This window comes from Kryptolebias marmoratus, linkage group LG21 (genome assembly GCF_001649575.2).
Source record: "Kryptolebias marmoratus isolate JLee-2015 linkage group LG21, ASM164957v2, whole genome shotgun sequence".
NCBI lineage: Eukaryota > Metazoa > Chordata > Actinopteri > Cyprinodontiformes > Rivulidae > Kryptolebias > Kryptolebias marmoratus.
The window spans coordinates 13,508,243-13,518,767 of record NC_051450.1 but is presented as its reverse complement, the minus strand read 5'-3'; the positions used below and the strand labels follow the sequence as shown (position 1 = coordinate 13,518,767).

The window sequence follows — 10,525 nt, the reverse complement described above, 5'->3', positions numbered from 1 at the left end:
GGGTCCCGAAACGTCACATCCAAGGACTGAAAGGAGCTGCTTCGGGTCTGCGCGCCGCAGAAACAAGCCGCGGAGCTCAGCACACACACACACACACACGCACACACGCACTCCTGCACACCGCTGGGTTATTCCTCTCTGAACCATCCAGCCATGAATCCCGGACTGCAGCTCCTCCGCTTCTTGATAACTTGTCCTCTCATCGGCGGCACACCTTTCCACTACAACGTGTTCCAGGGAAGCGCGTATTCTGCCGCCGAAACGCGTCAAAGGAGCAAGTGAGTTTCTGCTGCACCTTTTGTTTTATACACCATTCATGCCACCAAAGAAAAGGTGGAGGGATAAATTCGGGTTTTTTCGTTGTTCTGCAGAAACTGGTGCGCGTACGTGGTGCACAAGAACGTGAGCTGCGCCGTCGTGGGAGGGACAGAGAACTTTGCGCAGCCGGAGTTCCTGCCGTGTCCGCCGGAGCTGCCAAACTGCGCGCAACAAGTGATGTAAGTTTCCCCGAAAGTCTTCTTTTTTTAGGCTTTAATAATCGGAACCAGCAGCTGTATGTGATCATGGAACCACTGGTCCTCTAACATCCATTTGTGTTAGGGCCAAAAGTAGCCAAACATATTAAAGCTATTAACTCTTGTATGGCACATTTGAAATTAATATACTCAGGTATCTGTTTATGATTAGCCAGCATAAACTCACATTACCTCTCTTGTTTTGTTTCTTGGGCAATAAACAAACTTAATGTGCATTTAATCTCTGCAGAGGTCTGATGACTAAAGCTGCTCAGTGTCTCAAATTAAATGGTCTTTATTTATGGTTGCTTGTTTATATTTTTTTAGTTGAGTTTAGTTTGTTCATTTATTTGAGAAGGACAGTGTTCCTTAAGGTTACAGTAAATGTACCAAGAGAGTCACCCCAAACAGATAAAAGAAAACTAAAGGTCTGGCATTCCTTGGAGGACTGCATATCGCCCGCCGCTTTTTGTGCCAGACTTTTGGAGCAGTTTTGGTCAAACGTTGGAAGAAATGTTACACACCATCTCATGCGATGTTGTGATTATGTGTTGGGAATGACTCTCAGCTACTATCATCCTAAATCTGAACTAAACATCTGTACAAGAGAGCAACCATTAAAGGTACGATGTCCATGTCCGTATTAAAACACTGACAGATGTTTACAGATGACACAGTGACTTCAATGATGAATATTGTTTAACCACTTCTTTAACTGAGATTTAAATATTCTATAAGTATAGTTCTTTGAACTGAGAGTCCTGATTCAGAGCAGCTTTTACAGAAAGTACTGACTGAAATAAAGAACTTTTCCTGAATGAAAAACACTTTCCCCTCTCACTGCAGCTGATATGCAGCTGTTCTCATGATAACAACATTGAGCTGAGAAGTTTGACCATATATAGCATAATCTTGTACATGAGACAAATGTTTTGCACATTTTATAATGTTCCTCCAAATCACTGAGTTTCTGTAATAGTTAACGTTGTAGCACTGGGCTGTGACCAGGTGGGTGAAACATTAAGTGGTACGAGAGAAAAACATTTTAGCTGCTTCTGATGACATGTAGTTTCTTATAACCTTACTTTTAGGAAAATTACATTTGACCCTAACCTTTTTCATCTGAACTTTAACTGAAACTTTAGAATTGATACCAAGTCAAGATAGTCAGACTGTTAGAGTTGTCTCTGTTCTGGTGAGAGGGACGATTTAAGTCTAATGATTTAAGTCTAATGTGCAGATTTTTGTTTTTAGCGTACTATGCAAACTTCTGAAGTCAATCAACTTGGACTAACGTTTCACTTTTTGTTTTCACTTCAAACAGGACAAAGCGTCTTTCCGAGCTTTTTAAATTGCAGTGAGTTGCTTCGTTTTTGCGAGCTGAGCTCACTTGCAAATTGCTCTCCCTCTCATCCCCTTGGAGGACGGTTGGGATCTTTGTTAGTCTGGTCCGTATGAGAGACGTTTAAATCACATGCAACTCACTGCAGCTCGAAAGCCTGGAGTTCAGCACTTTTCTGTCTGAACTGAGAAAAGCCCTCAGATGAGGAGTGAAACGTCTTCAAGAAGCAAGAAAATAAGTCCAGTTGCCTTTAAAATAATGATAAAAACTCTTAGGATCACTTTGAATCTTCTTCTGTTTTCTCAAATTTTGCTTCCAAACAGTCAGACTTTCAGGTAATCTTGAAAGAAATAAGGGATCGTTTAAAACTTTTGTACAGTACTTCATCATTAGTTTGAAACGTCATTTCAGTAAATCTTTCCGGCATCTAGAGAGAATGCTGCCTATATTATCACCTTAATGTAATCTCTTTTAGATATCGGACACATTTCAGGCCCACGTACAAGATTGCGTACAAGACTGTAACAGAATTGGAGTGGAGGTGCTGCCCGGGCTACCAGGGCCAGGACTGCATGGAGGTGAAAGACATGAGGCAAATCCAAGAAGAGCGTTTACCCCATGCCCCCTCTGCCTCAGGGTATTTTCCAAATCCACAAGGTCCGCAAGAAAGATATTTGAAAAATCGAAATATTACATCGAACAAGTTAAGCTTAATGACCTTAAAATTAAAGGATTTGCTTTGTTGTGTTTTGTGTTGTTGTTGTTTTTTCTAGCTTCTAGTCACAGGACAGAAGACCAGAGAAACTATCCATTTGGAGGGGAGTGGCAGGTTGGAGGTCATACGGGCGACAGGGCACAAGTGGGTCAAAGAGGGCCTGAAAGTGATCAACACCTGGAGCAGGAGGTGCAGCGGCTGTCCCAGATGGTCCTCGACATGCAAGCCAGAATGACAGACATGGCCTCCAATCTGAGGCTGGATTTCCAGGAAGACGCCAGTAAAATGCTGGTGTCTCTGCTGGATGATTTCAAACAGCCCGCCAGTGCACGTGGTGCCGGGACCCAAACCATTCAGGTGCAGGACTTCTCCTTGAACCACGACACCGCGCAGATGGATGACGTCATGAACAAGGTGAACCAGGTTATGGACGAACTGGAGTCCAAGAGCAACACCTTGGATGACCTGCTGGGTCGAGTGAACTACCACGATGGGCAAATTCGTTTGTTGATGGAAGGTGCTCGGACCCCTCCGCACACAACCCCTCCTGCCCTCCCAACCAGGGACACGGACCTGCAAGCCTACTTGGACAGTAAGGTCAGCGCTCTGAGAGAAGAGCTGATGGAAGGCATGGAAATCAAGATGGCAGACCTAAAGAGCTCTTGTGATTATAAAATCCTTTCAGTTCAAGAACGGTGTGAAGGACAGGAGACATACTACTCTGACCTGGCTGGGCTCATGGACTCAAAAGAAAGTGAACTCCGCAATGAGATCCAGGATCTTAGGGCCAAAGTGGCTAATCTGGGGCAGGTAGACTCTGGAGGATCGGACTCTGTTCTGGCACGTCTGGAGAGCCTTGAAACCCATTTGAACTCATCGAGTAGGACTCTGACGGCTCAGTCCCTCTCTGTAGAGGAGAGCCTTCGGAACGAGCAGGAGAAGGCTATCGAAGACCTGAAGAAGAATTTGGAGGACAAGCTGGCCTCCATGGAAGACAAATGGGCAAACCTGTTGGTAGAGAGAAGCAGCACCTTTCCATCTGATGGTACAAAGACGAGTGCAGGGGCTCTGCAGAATGATGACAGGTCTCTAAAGGATTGTGTTCAAAGAGCCAATGGCACGGACCATTTAGGCTCACAAGATTGCAGAGCTAATTTGACTGCTCTGGAAAACCGAATCGTTAACATGGAGACTTTGTGCGGCAAGCTGGAGCCCATCTCCAGCAGCCTCCTGAGGATCAAAGAGGGGCTGAACGAGCACGTCACCGGGCTGTGGACTTGTGTAAACCAGCTGAACAGCACAGTCGGGGCTCAGGCTGAAGATATTGAAGAATTGAAGGGAACGTGTCAGACCGTCCAGGACCGTGTCTCTAACGTGGACAGAGACGTGGCGGTCTTGACGAACGGCTCTCCTGGGAAGGAAGGTAAGCTGTCTGCACTCTAAACCAAACATCAGCTGACACTTGTTATTCCTTTGAAATGTGAATATTTACATTACTCCCATGATGAAGCATAGAAATCTGGGGGAAAATACAAAAAATCTTTTTTGCATTTTTAAAAAGGAAATTAGCAGCAATGAAACCCACTCCAGCTCTCCGTGTGTGCGTATTTAACATCGTCTTAATCCTGCAAACAAACATCTCTATTCATAGTAAAATGATTTGATTTCCACTAAAACATCCCAGGTTTTTATCTGGCTTAGTTTGTTTGGCCATCTATGGACATTTCAGCAGTGATACTTTCAGCCTGAGCTGGTGCCCATTCCTGTATCAGAAGCTGGCCGTGCTGTTGAAGAGGCTCAAACGTTGGCTGGTGTTTCAGAGTGGGAGCGAAGGGAAGTTGGATACTCTTTTACCCATGTTCTCATTTAAAGCAAGCAGACTTTATTGAAGACACATGTTTGGTTTAATGGACCCCACTTGTGTTGAGCAATGCCTTGGCATAAAAATATTGTTCAGCAGACTTATTTGTGGATCTAGTCGAGCATCTATCTGTGGGCGTTTGTTCCGAAAACATTACATATGTAGTCCAAAAGCTCAACAGAGAATCTATCACTACAGATACTTGTGATGTACACGTATATACATTTATATATATATGAAAATAACTCTTTCTCAAAAATTAGCTGTTAACCTAATCTGGACGAAGACTCCATACTCTATCAGCCGTGAAAGCACAAAGTGTTAACTCTTGATAACTACAGACAGAACATTACTTCTAAAATCAGCAGAGTATTCATTGATGTAAAGTTGCATGGGGATAACCAAACAATAAAGCCTTTGCTTTAGAAGAAACAGTATTCTCTGTAGCACCATCGACCTCCCAACCTGCCTGCTTAGTTTTATTGTCCATCACAGTGTTTCACTCCGAACAACCTCACGTAGTAATTTAGTTACTAGTGCTCAACAGTACTTCCTGTGACCTTTCAAAAAACAGAAGGGTGGTCACTCAGCTTTACTATCAACTTTCTTATTTCGCAATCCTCTGGCTCGTTACAGTCAGCATGTTTGCACCATATCAAGGCGCATGCTGCATATTTCTGGTCTGACTCATTAATGGTACCTGCGAGACTGAGCTGGACTCTCGCTGTTTCGCGAATGGGAACTAGAAGCACTCCCATGCTGTTTACGAGCCAGAGCGCTTCCTTTGGGAGCAGCTTTGGTCTGTTTTTTTTTTTTTTTGACTGGCTGGTGATGCAGCATGTGGCGTAGTCTGGGAGAACAAGGGATGGTGGTAGGGGCGGGGGTTCTTGGTCTTGTCCAGGTTTGGCCCTAAACAAAATCCGCTTTCTTTGTCTCTAATTTTATTCGTGCATCTCAGTAAAACCAGTTTTGTCTCCTTTTTTTTTTTTGCCACAAACTGAGCCTGCAATGACTAAGAAATATTGTCACCCCACCCTGTGGCTTTTTGAATTATGTCATTTAACAAATCCTTTTGCTCAGAAGATGTGTTAGTTTGCGATTTACGGTTCCTAACGTTTGTTTGACTTTGCCTGCAAGGTTATCTGAAGAGAGTGGAAAGTGCTGCTCAAGGAGGCCGGTCACAGAGTGCTCTGCTCGCAGCTTATCTGGAAGTCTCCTTACTTCAGAGCCAAGAAGCTTTAGTGTGATTACATCAAGTGCTACTGGATGGACGTTTACATGGCCGTCTTCACTGCTGACCCCGTTTTGTTTCGCCTCCCCTCTTTCCGTTTGCTGTTTTCTCACATGTTCAAACCTCAGCGTGAGAGCTTCCTTTCTGTTGAAACGAACACCGCAAAATGAGCTCCCAAAGGCCATTCGTGAGTGTGTTTATGAATGATGTCACCCCAGTTGTTAATCTTAAACGAGAGGGTTGGAAACGGGACGGAAGGAGCTGTCATGATTCTTTGCTGCTTTCAGAGCTCGCTCCGTCACACTGAGGGATATTTATTACAGCTCGTGAAGTCATGAAAGAACTACAGCTAAGCCAGACGATGTTTGGACACTGACATTTTTTTATATTCGTCCTATGACTTTTACTTCAATGTATAAGTTCACATCGTAAATGTGTTTAAAACTTGGAGGGGTTTTATATTTATGCCCTTGTTTCAGAAGCTCTTGTGCGTAGGGAACATTAGGATTATTTTAGCTTTTATTTTAATACTCTGTTGACTGTCTGTGGGCTGATAACCAAAAACTGGATTCCCACCTTTGTGACGCTTTGCTTTTATGCAGCTGTCTTCAGTTTTTACGTCCATGGGGCCTCCTGCTTCTTGTTTTGCTTCCATACAGTATACGATAAAAAGTTTGAAAAGTCGTGTTCTGCATTTAAATAAGTAACTCCTAAATGTTCATCCGTTGTTAATATTTATTCTAACATCAGTGCATTTTGGTGAGCAGCTGAAGTAAAATAGGTGTGCTGAATGTAATTTCTAAGGATCTTTCTCAGTTTGTTCTAAACATTACAGCGGACCAAATGCATTATTCTTCTAAATCAGTTTAAAAGTTGTAGTTTTTGGTCTCTTTAGGTCCATCAGTGCTGTTATTTAACAGGTCTGTTCTCTAACAAAGATTATAAATAACATTTAAATGAGTCACTGTTTTTTTGTGCTATTTTGTTTCTTAACCTTTAAAGGGAACTTTATGGACTTAATGGAAGTTTTATTGAGCCCTGCTTGTAAAAGAGAGCCTCAGGAAAGAAGGATTCCCATTTATCTTCATGAGCAATGTGTTTTGAAATTCTGCTACTTGTTCTACAGCAGTCATCTAAATGCAACCTTAAGACTGAGCATCATTAAACAGGGATGGAAACGGAGAGCCATGCACTAAAAAGGACATCATTTCAGTTTATTTGGTGTGTGTGTGTGCAAAATAAAATTAAAGTTTTTTTTTTATGTCTTAGTTCATAAAAAAACAATCCTTTGGTTTGTATTTGGGATCATTTCCCCTACGACAGCGTTGTTTAGCCGTTATGGAAACCTGGAGAGAAATAAACATGCCTTCCCGACGTCGCTGAGTGTTTAGGCTCGTAGGACAGCGACGTGTGTGAGATAAAACGAACACACTCCCCTCAGTGGTTAACCCAAAAACAAGACGAGACCTGACAGAAGGCTGTGAGGAGCAGTAAAAGCTGCTGCTCGTTTGGCCCTTGTTTATTTCAGACTGAGGAGGTGTTTGGCTGTTTATGAGGAGGTTAAGAAAGTCAGCACATCTCTCGTTCCTCCTGAGGTCGGGTTCGAACACTAAACGTTGTGGCTGCGCTCATTCATGGACTCTTAAATCAAGGCTGTGTGAGCTCAGCGTGTCGCGGTGACTCATAAAGTCAACACGCCTCCACGCAGTCATCAGAAGGCGATTTGTAATGTAGAAAGTGGCAGTTTTCGGGAGTTGTAATCAGGAACTGCTGGTGAGTAAATGACTAACAACAAAACCTAAGGATTTCCCAGTCAACAGCAGATCCAGCTGTATTTGTTCACAGCTCGTCTCTTTCATCCAGACGTATGCAGATACACGTCCTGAGCTCGCCTCTTTTATCCTGGAGGCACCGGGTCTGAAACGCAGAGCAGAGTGGACAGGCAGACTGCTTTAAATGAGACCCCTTTTCCCCCCTCTGGGCGAGGGGGACCAGCTTCCCGAGGACCAAACATGTGGCCGAGCCTTGGTATGCCTTTCAAGTGCTGCTTTCCCTTCTGGGGGGCAGCAAATTTGGGAGTTTTATCTCTGTAGACTAAAGAGCAACGGCAACAATGAGCCAGAAGGGAAGATTTGTTGATAAGCTTGGCTGTGGTTCCCAGGAATGCAGTCATTTAAAGATGAACACGTTTCGGCAGCAGATGTTTCGAGTCCATAATAACAGGTTCCGATAATCATTTGTTGTCGGGGTGTTGATGGGACCCATCAGTGGTCCTGCTGTGAACGGGGTGGATCGTCAACATGATCTTTTGAAGGATCTCAAAGTCACTCAACACCTTTGTGTAAAAACAGCAAAACAACCTGGACTACCTGACTGGAAACAATAAAACATTTTATAAATATCCAGATTTTTTTTTTTTTTTTTTTACATTTATCAGTTGCAACACTGTGGCTGGGAATATTGCCTTTATTAAACCACAAAAAAATTGATCAAATGTGTGAACCGTTAACCCACCCACTGACTCATGAGACCCCGTCGTGTGAAATGCGGAGGTGCCATGAATCAGCGTGTGAATAGTGGCTTAGTAACGAGGCTGCTCAGAAGAAGTTCCGTTGGTTAACCAGCCTTAACCCTGATAACTCTGTGTGTAATTTACTGGCCTCAGAGGAGTTTAAATCCCTGGCACTCCCCACTCATCAGTTAACTAAAGAGGTCCCTTGGGTAAGTGATGAAACGTCTCCAAGGATCAGAACCGAGTCCTCTTTCGGCACGAGAAGGCCTCTGTGGTGATTGACTTTTGGACACGGACAAACGTAGCTGGCTGCTCTCTGGCTTTCTTTTCGAACCCAGGAGGTTTGCATCTTGTTGTCATTAAACTAGAACGCGGACCTGGATATGCTCAGTGCAGCAACAGCTACCACTTCTGCAGTCGCCTTTGTCTAGATTTGGACAAACCGTGTGAAACTGTGTTTGCAGTTGCGAAACCCCCCTGGCGCATTAACGGCATCAAAACGAGAGCCAAATATAAAAATATCAGTCTGTAATGTGCCTTTTTTATTTTTAGCATGTTTCTCTGTCATAAATAAGCCTGTTATAGCTTCCGCACTGGTGCAGTTTGCACTTTAATAGCTTGATTATCTGCGTTTCTGATGAAATATTAAATGCTCCAAGCTACAAATTTATTCCACGGCAATAACAGTACAAATAAGGATGTAATTATAGTTATCAAGTAGTAAATTTGAAGCTCTTATATCAGCTGTAAGACTTTAAAGAGAATAAAAGCCGAATAATGCGAGGTATAACCACCTGGTTTGCTCCGTCCTGCTCCGCTCAGGTGAACTGGGGGAGGTGGGACCTCCTCTGGTATCAGGGGGGACTTTTGGAGTGTTAGCTGGCCCCAGGGACCACTCCCTCCCACAGCTGCATGTAATGGAGACGGGAGAGGCAGGCCCCCCAGGTAAAATGACCTCCTCTATGTTGCCAGAGGGGGCAGTCAACAGCATGATGACTGTTCAGGGTTTTGCTGGAGCTCCAGGTGAGACCAACCACATAAACACACACACACACACACACACCGCTCTGAATGTCTGTCAGCATTATTTCATGATTCTCTTTTCCTTCATAGCCTCTCCTGTTAAATCCAAGGACTCCTTAAAGACCGGCATTCCTCTGATCCCAGGTGAACGCTCCTTTAACATTACCATAATGCATCACAACTGAGATTTTAAACTTTAAATGACGCTGCTGTTCTCCGATCGTCAGACGGGGGTGTGCCTCTGAGACCGCCACCTCAGAAACCAGCCCCAGCTTCAGGTTCGAGTTTGTTCCCTGTTCAGAGGTTCGGACCTGTCCCCGTTCGGATCGCTCATGTTTTCTGTCCTGTGCTCAGGTGAGAAGGCTTCGTTCTCGGCTGGTTTAACTCTCCCGCCGTTTCAAGGAGAAGTCGGCACCATTCGATTCAACAAGGTGCTCGTTAACGATGGCGGACATTACGACCCTCAAACAGGTAACTTTTACCAGTGTCCTCCAGATAAAAATACATTTAAGTCTGGCACTCACAAATCTCCAGCTCATTGAAAGATTTATCTGTAAATTCCAAGTTTACCGATTAGTTTTGCATTCTCAAACTGCGTTGAGTTAATCTGGAGATATTTAGTGAACAGTCCTGAGACACATTCTTTACGTTAGTTTAAAAGCAGCCAAATGTTTGCGTTTGGAGAATCTGTGTCCAAAGAGCAGCTCTCTGTGTTCCAGGTATCTTCACTGCTCCCACAGATGGTCGCTACCTGGTGACAGCTGTGCTCGTAGCCCACAGAGGTGAAAAGGTGGAGGCCGTGCTGTCGGTGTCCGATCGCAGCATCCAGAAGCTGGACTCGGCAGGTTTCCTGCCCGAAATCAAACCGCCGACGCCGCCACGTCAGGAGTGTGGCTGCAGCGGATCGACCTCGCTCAGTCTGGTCGTTTCAATGAGGCGAGGAGACCAAGCAGGAATCCTCCTGACCGCTGGAAAACTCGCCATTTCAGACTCCCCGCAGTTCCTGTCATCTTTTAGTGTCGTGCTTCTGTACGCCAACCCAACGCAGCGGTAGCTACTTTGACACTTTACTGTAAATACATCCGAGCTTTTTAGAATCCTAAATTATCAGAGGAGGGAGAGAAAATTGTATTTACAGGACGTAAACAAGGAAAAGGCTCCAAACATCAAAAGGATTATCTGCCTTGTGAGTAATATATAGCTTTTATTGCAATAATTTTAGTTTGTTTTTTTACCTTGCTCCTGTTTTGTTTGAGCAATCCACAGGAGTTGAACACACAAACATTGCTGGTGCTAAAATGCAAAAAAAAAAAAAAAAAAAAAAAG

At 44.1% G+C, this 10,525-nt stretch overlaps 1 protein-coding gene across 1 annotated transcript; it reads left to right on the top strand.

The window, feature by feature from the left end:
• The first annotated feature begins 31 nt into the window (after positions 1-31).
• Positions 32-10,524, top strand: emilin2b (elastin microfibril interfacer 2b). The gene is made up of 9 exons (XM_017406722.3): positions 32-278; positions 372-497; positions 2,333-2,514; positions 2,631-3,995; positions 8,999-9,199; positions 9,290-9,343; positions 9,427-9,477; positions 9,554-9,670; positions 9,919-10,524. Exons 1-9 carry the CDS (start codon positions 154-156, stop codon positions 10,251-10,253), a joined length of 2,556 nt encoding a protein of 851 aa, XP_017262211.1. The 5' UTR covers positions 32-153; the 3' UTR covers positions 10,254-10,524.
• Position 10,525: the final 1 nt, after the last annotated feature.

Coding starts and splice junctions, on each gene's coding strand:
- emilin2b (XM_017406722.3), top strand. CDS start 154: ATGAATCCCGGACTGCAGCTCCTCCGCTTCTTGATAACTTGTCCTCTC. Junction 498..2,332: donor AACTGCGCGCAACAAGTGAT/GTAAGTTTCCCC, acceptor AATCTCTTTTAG/ATATCGGACACATTTCAGGC. Junction 2,515..2,630: donor GTATTTTCCAAATCCACAAG/GTCCGCAAGAAA, acceptor TGTTTTTTCTAG/CTTCTAGTCACAGGACAGAA.